The 13654-nt window shown below is 38.3% G+C and overlaps 1 protein-coding gene across 7 annotated transcripts in view; it reads left to right on the top strand.

Moving 5' to 3' along the window:
* SLC25A13 (solute carrier family 25 member 13) overlaps positions 1-13654 on the top strand; it is a 101773-nt gene that overhangs the window by 80484 nt on the left and 7635 nt on the right. For all 7 annotated transcript variants that reach the window (XM_050327229.1, XM_050327207.1, XM_050327198.1 and 4 more), the window contains one exon: positions 4315-4455. In XM_050327229.1, the coding sequence (XP_050183186.1) occupies positions 4315-4455 (141 nt within the window). The remainder of the gene's footprint in view (positions 1-4314; positions 4456-13654) is intronic.

A 13654-nucleotide genomic window follows, 5' to 3' on the forward strand; every position in this document is an offset into this window, starting at 1 on the left:
TTGTGTCTGGTGTGCTCATTTCTTATCTAACCTCATAAGGGCACAACATGCAGTTACATTAAAAAGAACAGGAATTTCTTCTCTTAGTGTAATGAGGGGAGTGAAAATCTGTTTATTTTCCAGTAAGTTTATTGCAGAGTGATTTGAACACCTGAAGAAGTAGAAAACATTCTGACTTCTCCAACTAGAGTATTTTTAAGTGGTTGTTATTAAACTTTTTTTTTTTCACTACAGAGTGGGTTTTATTTCTCCATGGACAAAAACACCAACCAGCCTTCAGCTATTTCTACTTCTCCGTTCTGTTCAGTGAAGTAGGAAAGCAGAAGGAGACATGATAGTGCTGTATTACTGTACGAGACTATACTGCCATCGAGAGGTGTTGGGTGATATCATATGAATAGCAGAGTTGAGGAACTGCAAAAATGAAAAAAAAAAGCTAGCTTATCTTTAAAAATTCACGTGTGTGGATGCATAGCTAGCTGACTGTGTGTTAAAGCATATTTAAAGGCATGCAGATTTCTAGTTATGTGGGAATGAGAAGTTCTTCGATGACAGAGATATTTTCCTTTTATTTTCTTGCTTTAATTCAAACAAGACCATAAGTACTTGCGATTAGGTCAAATATTAAATTCTTTCAGAATAATATGGACCCTTTGGGGACCCTTACAGTTAATTATCTATGCAGTACCTCTAGGTATCTACTCCTATAAATAACTCAAAATTGTAGTTTTTACTTTAATCACATGATAACAACTGGAAAGTAATAGATGTGCTCTTACAGTCAGATAATTTGTTTCTTTAAAAAATTATTAGAGGAGCTGATAAGGAATTCAGAGTTGAGGCTATTCAAGTTTATAACTTCAGTACAGAAAAATTGGTGTGATTGAGAACTGTCTATATTAAGTAGTTAATGAAGTTGATTTTTCTGACACTTACTGGAGAAATCATTAAGCTTGAGAAACCTGAGCTTAAATGGTGCTTATTCTGGACAAAAAAAAAGGAGTAGTTTTCAAATTCTGCCCTTTGGGAGCATATTTCAAAATTTTACAATGAAATACACTTTTAACTGCAAAAGTTAGCAAACAAAAAGCCATAGTCTTCAACTTTTGGTCAAACAATGAATGAGCAGGGTGATACAATGTGCTGCTGATGTTTTGTCTGGTTTTTTCATACCAGTTTATACCAGCACCTTGAACAGACTGCAAAAAAATAAATTGATAAGATTTCTTTCATTGCATTCACTATGCAGAAACTCAGAAGGAAGACAGAAGCCGTGCTATTTTGATTCAAACCACTGATTTTGAGATCAGGGTATCTGGAGACTCTTACAAGCTGTGTGTGTTTGAGCTGGGGGGGATACACTGGGCATACAATTAACCTCTCTGCCTCAGAACCCTTTCTTGTAAAACCAGAGTCATTGTACTTTTCTTACAGGAGCACTGGGAGGAAATACATTAATATTTATGAGACACTTGCATACTATGATGATGAATAGCACAATAGGAGTTACCAGTACTAGATAAGCAAGAAATCATTTCATTAGAGAGTATAGTAGCCATCTCCGGTTTGCTTCCCCCCTTCCCCCCCTCCCATTTTGAGAGTGAGGAGCTGCAGTTACCAGCACAGATGCTTAAATAACAGAATGATCAAAGCTCCCCACCAGGCGACTGTACTTGTTACCGCTGGAACTGCCTCTGCACGGGCTGATAAACCAGGCTTCCTCTCCATCACAAGGCAGGCAGGTGGTAGAAACCCTCCTGTTGAGACCCTCTGTCAGGTATTGTCTGGCTCACCACTTTCAGTTATTCACCATTTGATTTTTGGTGTATATCTTTGATCAAACTCAGAGGTTGTTCAGGGAGTTCTGGGCTAGTACCTGGACAGTTTGGAAAGACTTCAATGGAAATTACCAGTGTCGTTCTTCACACTTGCTGTGTGGGCAGCAAAATTGTTAGTCTTTTTAGTACTGCCTGGTGCATGCAGATCTCAGTAGTTTTAAAAACTGAACGCAGAGAGCTTGATTGTATGAGGTGGGTAAATAATGGCATCCCCATTTTTATATAGGAGGCTGAAGCAGAGGAAGTCTTTTATGATTTAGCCAGAGCAGCAAACATCTAATGCTGGAACTGCCAACCCAGCCAGGTTGGACATGCAAACATAAACATTTATATGTGCTAGCACCTGAAGTACTTCCATTCATTTGTATTCAGAATTTATTTGCCTTTATTCTCCTTTAAAATCAAATATGTGTTTCTATATTCTTTTTTTAAAGTATGGCATTCCCTTATAAACATTTCTATAGATTTTAAAATTGTTCCATATTTTGGTGCATTAATAATACTACTGCTACTTAATTTTGTTGTCATCTTTTAAATTTTAGGATGGTTCTCCTGTAGTGAAAATTAAAGGAACAGTTTTCATGGAGTCATGGCACAATTAACTGCAAGAGTATCATACTGAGGGAAAGTAGTTTTATTGTGCTAATAGATCAATTGATATGACTTTTTCAGTAATGTGCATTTAGAGGATAGCTGTGGTGTAGCAAGCTTGCAAATGAACATTATCTCCTGCAGTTGAGATTTTATCCTTTTTAAGAAGAAAATATGTATGTTGGCATGTGGGAATGCTTAATATTTGTAATACCTACACCAAAGTATTTATTACATAGGAATATGCAACTCACCAGAGAACCTTTTCAGGATTCTTTTTGTTTATTTTGAGAATTTGCAAGATGAGTAGACAAGTAAAAGAAACAATTTTGTGTTTTGAATACTTACTTATTTAACATGTTTCAGTTTAAGTGCAAAACTGAAGGCAGCATATGTGCCAAATAATTTATCAGTCTAATTTCTGATGGCAACAAGAACAGCAGTTTTAAATGTACCAGGCTTCTGGTTTGGTAAAAGCATTTAAATTAAATTATGCCAATTTGAAAGTCAAAACTATTTGAGTTACACAAGAGCATGCTTTTTCTGGTCAAAATAGGAAACATTTGGGATATTTTGGGGGTTATGTAAAGACCTTAATTTGTAACCACACTGTGTATGCTCAGTCTAAGTGATAGACAAGAATAGTTGTTCGTGTGATTTGCCATTTCTTCAGCACATCGTTTAAACCATATTATTGCATTTATTTTTTATTTTGAATGATAGTTAATCTGAGCTACAATTAATTCTTTTAACATTTGGATAATTAAAAAAAGATATGCACGTGGTGGTTACATACTAGACATGGCCAATGCAAGGGCTTTTAAATGCAGCTTATTTCATTTTAGTCATTACCTTCTAGAACAGAACACTTGTTTTATGGTGGGGAGGGTGAGTTTGTGTGATTTCAGAACATTAAGAAGAGCATAGCTGTCAGGCCACAGAATTATGAATTTAGCAGAAGTTAGAATGACACTGTTGAATTTGAGCCAGATGGAGTTTGAATGACTATTTTTTGAATACGCTTAGGTAACCTTCATGTTACCTTTTTTCTTGTTGCAAATTTTTAGCTCTAGATCTGTCAGTGTAGCAGAAAGGTTGTGCCCTATATTACATAATATGAATGAGGCAAACTTTACAAGAACTAGTGGGGAGTCCAAAATGCTTGCCACTGTTGTTTTAAAACTGACTTTCAAAATCAATCCAGTGGTGTCTTCCCAACAAGTGGAGACTGACACATTAAAAACATTTAGCAGTTCTTGATTAATAGAATCCTTCAGTCTGTGGACCTTCTTTTCTTTAGTACCTGATGCGTAAATAATGATGTGGAGCTCAGACTCTTGAATCAAACGGCATTTGATGGCACTGAAACTGGTAGTTCAGAGGGTTTTTTAAAAAAGCACTTGCAGTTCTCATTTTTGGACCACGTGTTCTTTGTCAAAATTGAACAAGTTTCTGCCAGATTTCTACTCTTCAATAGTATATATTCACTTTCTGTAGACTGGCATGCACATCACAGTTTCTTTATTAGTTACTAATTTTTCCTTTCACTTCATTACTTGTGTTACAGTGTTCTTGGCTTGTCAGTGTTGCATAACTTGGTGTTGGTGAATGTATTATTGCTACAAGAATTGAGCTGGTGTCCGTCTGGTGTGCTGCAGTGTCCTGTAGTGGCTGACCTTCTTCCTCTCTCTTTTTCCTGACCACTCAGCTCGTGGGGGAGTAGGTTTCATATCTTGTGAGGTGCATTAACTAATACTAAAACTCTTCTCTGCTAATAACTTAACTGACTGCAGCAGAAATAAAAATGTCGTATCTTGAATGTAACAGGACATACACTGCAAATAATCTTACAGGTTAATGTATTGATTTCTACTTTTAATTTCAGGCTGGAGGTTCTCAAGTGATCTTTACCAATCCACTGGAAATTGTCAAGATTCGATTGCAGGTGGCTGGAGAAATTACTACTGGTCCACGAGTTAGTGCCCTCAGTGTATTAAGGGACTTAGGTTTCTTTGGTCTCTACAAGGTATGTTTTTAAAAATTATAAAAAAGCCTATTCTAAATCTTCCAAATCAATATATAATTTCACTGTTCTCACAAACTCTCATAGGTGTTCACAGTTTTACTTATTAAAAAATTCTTTATTATGTGACAAAATATCTTCATTTTTCATTTCTGACTAAGGTGACTGTCTCACCTTTTTGAGCGTGTGGTTTTTGTGAATCTTACTAAAATTTCTTTGCTCACATCAGCAGATTTAAGGTTTGTTGAGGATTAGTTTGTGATTCCTGATATTCTGTCTGGTGTAAAAATAAGCTTATTTTCATCTGCTACATGCTACAGAGCTTACAGTTTTGGAACTGTGCTTTTACTCTTCTGTGTTTGATTCAGCAACTTTCCCAGATGTCATCGTTCATTTGGTGATGGGAATTAATTGCAGCACAATAATAGTGAAGAAATACAGACAGTGGGAGCCCAGCAAAAAAATTAACTTCTAAAGCAAGCTTCCCCTTGCTTCTTTAGAAGAATATTGCCACAAATAATATAAGAAAAAGCTGCCTTTATGAATGTATGCTACAAACTCTGCAGTTCTGCTTTCCACATTACTGTCTTCACATAGATACACAAATATGTAGAAGTAAAGTTAGGTTTAATCACAGCAGCAGGATTAAAAACATCTTCTGTTGAATCTAATAGGATATATCCTGCAAATAATTTAGAGGATTAACATACTTTTATGATGCCTTCTACTTTTAGATGAAGAAGACTAGATATGGGTCTTGAATATGAAAGACTAGATATGGGTCTTGAAGTCCTCTGAGATAGCCATTACACACAGTACTGAAACAAAAAATGTAATGAATACCATATACTGCAGAACACTGTATGGTGTTTCTTCAGATTCTGCAGTCTGTGACTTGGGAGAAAGCTTTCACACTACCAATTTTTCCCAGTATTTCCAGTGAAGCAGGCAGTATTCCTGTTTCTTATTTACAGCCATGCAGCCATAAATTGAAGATGCTTCAAAAGACACCAAATGAGCCCCATCCCCCTCCTCCACAATATTTAAATTCCATCCCTTTTTTAAGCATCCAGTTCTTTTAAATTGTTCTGTTAACATTACAAAGAGGGAGCCTGCCCGGAGAACATGTACGTATGTTTTGGCCTGGAGAGAAATTGCAGGTCTGAATAGGATTTAATGGGGAGTTGTTTTCCACTTTAAATTGACTTGCTAATTTTTTAGGTGTTTTACTAAAGCTGAGGCTATTGTGAAAACTCCGTTATGGTGTTGATCAGGTTAACATTTACAATTGAAAACAGGGATATTGTAAAGAGTCTGCTTCCATGAGGTACAGGAACTGAGGTCACCTACTGACTTTTACTCAGACTAGCAAAAATAAAAAATAAAATGGGAAAGAGTGATGAACTAGTTTACTAAATTAACATTTTTTGGATTTCCCCCCCCCCCCGCCCTGAATACCTGCTTTTGGTGGTTGAGCAGAATTTGCTACATTTTTCAGTAGCATTAATGTCTTGGGTCGTATCGTGGATTATTTCTGTTTCCTAAAGTAGATATTTGGAGGATATTAGTCAGGAATACACATGAACAGGAGGTGTTTACAACATTATGTTGCATTGAAACAGACATTTATTTAATCACAAGACACACAGTTTCATTGGTTCATTTATTAAGTTCATTTACCTCCACCAAAAAAAAGCCACAGGAGGGTTTGGTTTTGGTTTTACTCATCTGTAGTCTTTGATTCTGTCTTTCTCAAGCCCTCCTGATGTTCATGTCCTTTTGTATGTCCAGTTTGGATTCATTGCCTATAGTGATTTGGCAAATGTAGAGAATGTAACCTGGCAATGACAGTCATCCACCCAACAGAGCACAGGCCAGTCAGAAGGCTTGTGTCCAAGTGCATCCTCAGTCACAACTAGGTTTGTAACTAGGCAAGTTTGTGCTGTTGTCCACTAAACACATGGCACTGCAGCCAAAAGGCAGTCCTATCTGCCCCCTCTCCTGCATGCCAGGAGAGTGCCTGTGCACCCACATAATAACCTGGAACAAGAAAGTCATTAAAACTGAAGCCTCTTGCTCCTTAAGGCTTGGTTTGTTTCAAACTCAGATCAGCTCACTCTGCAGCTTCTCGGGATGGTTGTACCCAGGTGAAGGGAGGAATGGCTGTGGTGTGGGGAGCCCATCAGTCTGTCTCAGAGGAGTTTTATACTGCCTTGAGGTGCTTGTGGAACAGCAGTGTTAGAGGCAAAAGCAACCCTCTCCTGAATGCTTGTGCTGGAGCTGGCAGTGCTGGTAAGGCCAGGCAGGCATTAATAGCTCATTGCATGAGTCACCAGCCCCAGTAAATGCTACCCAGAGACATCAGTTGTCCAGAATGAATTTCAGATGAGACTAGATTTGGTAGATGCTACCTTCTCTGGTGGTGCTTCTAGTAGATTAATTTACTGAGTATAATGACCAAGTGGGACATCAAATAATAATAAATGTTATACTGATGAGAACTGAAATATCTTGATGAATTTGGAATGCTCATAATTAGTTAAATTAGCTCTAAATTACAAAACAGGAATGAGGATTTTGTGTCTGTCTCTGTACCTTTAATTTTGTTCATGAACAACTCTTTCATTTTCACCTGAAATCTTTGCTTAAGATTTTGTCTTTGTGTCTCAAGCCCCAAAGCTTGCATCTCAAGCCCCGAATGTACTTACTTTAGTAAATCTAGATAAGACTCCATATATATTGCTGTGGAAGAATGAGAATAGATACTTGGTTTAGAAAGCAGTTTTATTTATGAATCTTGGAGTCTCTTTGTATGCTGAAAGGGCCTTCATGTAATATTGCAGCTGTTTAAACGCTTGTCTATCTTAGGCATGATTTAGACTAACTGATTAACTTTATTTTACAAGTGTTGAAAGCAAAATTTTTGACTTTTATAATTAGAAATTTTCATTTGAAATAAATGGATGTTCTTTTTTTTTGCCTCTGAGTTTTATTTACTGGATTGCAAGGATTGCAGTGAGAATTCTCTTTTCCCTCTTCAGAGATAAATCATCTTGAAAGCTGTTCTTACCACCACAGATCAATCTGGCATGCTCTGCTTAGTTCATATGAATTGTTTATGCTGAAATTCGGGTGAAAATCTGTAATAGTCCCATATAGTAGTCAGCAAGGAAGAATGTAATTCCATTAATTATAATAAGTACAACTGGAAGATGCAAAGAATTGGTTTTAGCTTCATGAGACAAATTCCTGCATGTCTCAACAAGATCTACTGCTTGTTGTTTGAATTCCTATATTTTGCGTGTTTTTCTACCTATGAAGCACTTCCAGAAGATTTTAAAATAAAATACCCACACACCCCGATATAGATAATTTCATTGTTCCTGTCTTGTATTAACCAAGGCATTGACAAATAAGCCTTATGTCTCAAATCAAAAAAATAACAAAGAAAATGCTATGTAAACCCTTTTTGCACCCAGCTGAGTGAATCTTGTATTGATTATGATAATAATTATCCCAGCATTCTAGCCAAATGAATAACCTTTGAGGATCACTGAGAGGCTGGGTTGCATGGTTTTGATGCCCTTCTATATGAGTGAGATTAATATTCTTTTGGGTCATTCATTGGCATGTTAATATGACACTTAACTGTGCTAGTGGCAGAAAATAATTCACAGTAGTACTGTGCTGAGGTCTCTACTCTGTGCTCTGTTCTGCTTGTAGACTTGATGTTAGAATGATTTGTGCTGGAAAACATTTCTGGAGGTCATTTGGGCAACCTGACCTGGTATTTGACTACCTTCGTGGTTTAAAACAAACAGAACCAAAAAACCCTCACCCTTTTCCTAATACCTAACTGAATTGGTGACATGCAAGCTTCTGTCCATTGCCTCTGACCCTTCCACTGTGTGCCTCCAAGAGGAGTTCTCTTCCCTGCACCCTCCCATTAGGTAGTTGAAGCGAACAATAAGGTCTCTTCCTAGCCTGCTCTTCTCAGAGTTGTGCACGCTGAGTTCCTCTCCTTATAAATGCAGTGGGCTACCCAGCTGGCTGGATGGGACTGCACTGGGTTCACTCCAGTGTAGCAGTTTCTTTCTTGTTCGGGAGAGAACACAACTGGACACAGGACTCCAGATGTGGTCCCAGCAGTGCTGAATGGAGGGCAATAAGCACTTCCCTTGCATTCTTGCTACTGCAGCCCAGGGTATGGCGATCTGACTTTAATGCAGAGGCATTGCTGACCCTTATTCAACTTGGCCACCGTATCCTCCAGACATTTTCTCCAGAGATGCTTTCTGGCCATTCAGTGCAGCTGCACAGAGCAATTCCAATCCAGATGCAGGACTTTGCTTATTTGAACTTCATGATATTCTTTTTAGCTTATCTCCATCTTGTGAAGGTGCCTCTGAATAGCAGCCTCGCCTTATAGCATAGTCATTTCCCTGATTCAGCAGCATCTGCTAGTATGCTGAGAGTGCAGTTCATGTTCACCGATTTAACTATGGGATACTATGAGGGACCATCTCAAAAGCCTTGTGTTTAGTCAAAGTGTACAACATCCATCCTTATCCACAGATCTGGCAAACTGGTTGCTCTGCTGTGATTCGGTAAATCGATACTGGTTGTTCCCAATCTCTCTCATATGCTTGGAAATGGGTTCCATAAATTTGCTCCATAACAATACATTTGCTCCATAAACCTCCCAGGAGCAAAGGTGTGTCCCAACAGTTTGTAGTTTTCCAGACTTCCCTTCTGATACTCTTCTTCAAGATGAGTGTGATGTTTGTCTGTTCTAGTTATCAGAACCCCCTTGAGTGACTTGACCTTTTGAAGGTAATAATAACCTGATGACATCATCAGCCAGCTGTTTCAGCACCACTGGAGGTATCTAATATGGTTGCAGGATTAAGTATGTTCAGTGGCTCTAGGTGCTCTGTCTGTAGGTAATGCTATAGTCTGCAGATTTTCTGGTAAGCTTGTGGAGCTGAGAGGCCTGGGGACAGATTTTACTGCTAAAAACCAAGGCAAAAGTAATTACTCTGCCTTTTCCATGTACTTTGTCTCTAGGTTTCTTGCTCCCATTGTACAACAGCCTCACATTTTATTTAGTTTGTCCTTTTGCTGCTGTCCTTTCACTTTTCTCTCGCAATTGCTGCGTGCTCAAGCAGTGGTTCTAGATATATCCTCGGTAGCCCATACCCACCGCTGCTTCCCTTTTATTTTCTGCGTCAATCATGAGTTCATCCATGCTGGTCTTACAACATCGTTGCTCAAAACCTTCTACACAGTGGAATGAACCATCCTAGTGCTTTGAGGAAACTGTCCTTGGTGGACCTTTGTAACTCTAGAACTTTTTATTTGGGGGAAAATTTCTATCACAGCACGTAGAGGTCCAGGTCAGGTAACTGATCTATTCTTCTCTTCCTTCCCCACCAAAGAACTAAAGAACAGTAGGTCTGGAAAAAGAGGGGTCATAATAAGTGCAACAATTTACAGTCAGAGCTTCCTCCCAGACTCACTGTGCCTCCACTGGGTGGTCAGATACCAGCCACTCTGGAATAATATGCAGCTTAGAAATAAAATGCATGTTAATTCCAGCAATAAAAAGGTTTGACCCAAACAGGTCATTAAGATGACTGCTGGGTTGAACCCCTGTAGTTCTTTAAAGGTAGAAAGCAAATATTTTTTTTGCCTTTGTCTAAAATTCTGAACTACTTGTATAAATAAGCATTTTAAAACATTGTACTTCTCAAGATCCAGCTGCTGCTTTGGGGAGGCATGTAACAGCACTTTTGTGTTCTTTCTGCCAGTAATTGTTTCTGTGAAAGCACCAGGGCATGGAAGCTTGTGACTAGTAAGTTTTTCTTTAGCTACAGATGTTCTGTAGATGATAGCTGTTCTTAAAAATATAGAGACAACATAGTCAGGGAAAATAGCATTTAATCTAATGCAAAATGTCATTTGTGTTGGCAGAAATGGGAAAAAATACATTTCTAATTTTCAGTATTTTTAATAGATTTTATTCAATTTCTGGTCACAGTTGAATATTGAAGTAATAGTCCAAGATTAGCTAATACATTTTGTGTCTTCTGCCTGTTTTAGTGCATTAACATGCATAAAGTCCTGTTAAAGTCAGTTAAATTTATATTCTATTGGTTTTGAAAGACATCTTTAAAGTGTTCATGTAAATAAACACTGTAAGTACACCTACTTATTTTGTACATTATAGAAACTCATATCCATGTAATATCTGCTATAAAATTTTTAATACAATGTTATTCTTACAAATAATCATTCTGAATAGTGCTTTACAGCATAATAGACAGTACCACTCCATAGTTATGCACAACAAAATTATTTGGGATCCTAGGATGACATTAAACAATACAGTAGTAAACGATTCTTCAAGGAAAGGATATGTTGGCTGTGGTAATGTTTATTTTTAGAAATACTACAAGGTATTTAGCTCAGATTTGTGCTTTGGCTGATATTGCCAACACAGTTTTAATTTCCAAAACTGGTCAGAAAAACTTTCAAAAGTCTCCTCTTCTCCCCTCCCCCCACCACCTCCAAGTACTTCATAAGAGCTTCTGGTGTGTTGACCTGGAAAGTGTAATCTCAGGTGACAGGATGTGTACCAAGCTCTCACCTGGTTCCTTTGATAACAGCTGAGGTATTTCACGTTTTGAAGTTGAGGGTTTACAGCAGGATGATAAACATATGAAACAGAGTAATAAAAGTTTTGAGTTACATTCATTTGCATCCACCATGCCTGTGAATACACACATTTGTGACTGTGTTGTCATATATGAGAACCTGCTTTTCAGAAATTTCCTTTGAAATTAAGAAAAAAAAATGCTCTTCCAACTAAAAACTGCTGTATTTCTTTTCTGCAAACTAAATCAAAATTGCTGGTAGAGCATTTGAAATCAGTGTTTTATTCCTGTAGCTTGATGTTCTAAATCAGTTTCATATTTTGGTTAGTATAAATCTATGTGAATAAAAACCTATGGTAGCTTTTGTAAGGCGATGTCATTTTAACAGTAAAAAAAAAAAAATTGCAGCCCTTGAAAGCAAACGCTGGTAATATTTGATGGATAGTTACAAAACCTGTTGGGTGCCGTTAGGGCCCTGATTCCAAAGGGTTAAGTCTGTAGTAAACCCCAAGAAGAATGCAAAATGATCAAGAAATGACATGCTGCCTATTGTTTGTAGCTATAGGATCAAAATAACAATTATACATGCCAAATAAATTCTAAACCTGTAAAAGAGAAAAAGAGGGGGTGGCTGTAAGTACAGGTGCCAGAAGCATTAAATAACCCTCCCAGACAAGGTGCACTACTGTTGTCTTGAATGCTGCTAGGTCCCCCCAGTCTGGCATTTTTCCCCCTGCACTAGACAATGTGCATTCACTGCAGGAGACTAGGCTAAGCCTGCGTCTCCCAGACCTGCCGGCTCCTTCTGCCCAACCCGACACAGAGGTGCCTTTGTCAGTATAATTACCCTCCCCTTGTAGTAGAAATAGTTTGTTTAGAGCCTTATTTGCAGGTAGAGCTGGTATAAGCAGGAATTAGCATGCTAAAGAACCTGCCCCAGCACTGACTTGGGTTTATTTATCAGAATCTTTGACAATCAGGGTTTTTTTTCCCTCTGTTGGTTTATTCAGCAAGATACTATCCCAGATTAAGGGCTTTAAGGTTATTAAAGAGATTGAAGATGGGAGCCAACTGGCTGTTGTTTGAGGGAGGCACATGTCGTGGTGTGTAGGATCTCCCAACAATTTCATGCCTGGCAGGTCTGCACCTTGGCTGCCAGAATAAACTCGGGCAGATGATCCTTACAGCTTTCTGGGGATTGATTAAAACTCCTTTTGGCTTTCAGCACGTTGTCCACATCAAAAAGGTGCGAGAAGTAAAATAAATGTTTCTTTTGCTTTTCAAGATACTGTGGCCAATCTCCCTAAGCCTTCCTAATTGGCCGAGGCTGGTTGTGGATGATTAACTTGAAGTTAAATGAGGCCTGCTTTTAAACATGCTTTCCCAGACTTTAAACGGGAACGATGAGGAGAAACTTTAGACTGTTGCAATGCTGGACTGGATCCAAGCTGGGTTATTATTAAAGTGGATCCAAGTTTTGATCCAGGTTTTGTTTACACTGAGCCAACTAAGTTGATGGACATCCCTCCCTCTCCGTATACTTGAATGTATACTATTAGTAATATTAACAATATACCACCTCTGCCCCATGAAAGAGAGCCTTTTAATGAAGGGGGAAGAATATTAGCAGCTCAGGTTGAGCTAAGAGTTGCTTGCATTTGGAGTTTATTGATTTCAGTAAGTTATTTTAACCATGTCAAGATATTTCAAAGTATGAAGAAAATGTAGAGGAAAAAATGTGCACAGTATTTAATGACAACATTGCAAAGAAAATAGAAGTAATGTGCCCTGAGGGCAAAGGCAGTGAGAAGATTTGCTCTGAGGAAAAGCATGCTCTAAAAATAAATCTTTGAAGAAACCATGTCAGTCTGTCAATGTTACTTTAGTGAGTTTTGTCATTTTTCTGTGAAGTAAATACAGGGCAGACATTTGATCTTTAAAAAGTGGGAGTTTTTCCTACAGAACTTGGTAAAACCCTAGTTTTGTCTTTCTATGTGAAGATTGAAGATAAATTGTTAAACAGTCTTCTGTTGCGTGCTAGAGTTGATAATTCTTGTTTCTGATGAATACACAAGAGTCACCTTCTCTCTCAAGGTAGAGTATATGGGCTTTGTAGGTAATTTTGAGAGGAGAATCCAGCCCAGCATCACTTTGTTCTGTGACTGATAACCCCATTCAGTGCAGGCAAACAGCGGAGCAGCTACAACGGCAGCGCTTTTTGAGTTCCTTTATGGCATTTTCCTTAGTGTCTCTTAGAAAGTCATAACTAGAACCAGTGACTGGCAGCATAAATCAGACAAATCCCGCCGAGTGAGAAGGCAAAGGGGCTGAACGGCAGGAGACATTAACCTCCAAAGGGAGTGTCAGGGGAAGTGGTCAGTTCTCAGTCTGAAAACATCAAGAAATAAGCTGAGAAAGAGTGGTGGGAACCAGCAGGGGCTGGAGCAGAGCATGTTGTGCTGAGTCTGACATACAGAAAGTCTGACTGCAAGACCTAATGGCCTTTTTAGATAAACCTTTATTTTCTCATAGGCATTCTCTGACTG

Source organism: Myiozetetes cayanensis, unplaced genomic scaffold (assembly GCF_022539395.1).
Source record: "Myiozetetes cayanensis isolate MyiCay16 unplaced genomic scaffold, myiCay2020 scf1, whole genome shotgun sequence".
Taxonomy (NCBI): domain Eukaryota; kingdom Metazoa; phylum Chordata; class Aves; order Passeriformes; family Tyrannidae; genus Myiozetetes; species Myiozetetes cayanensis.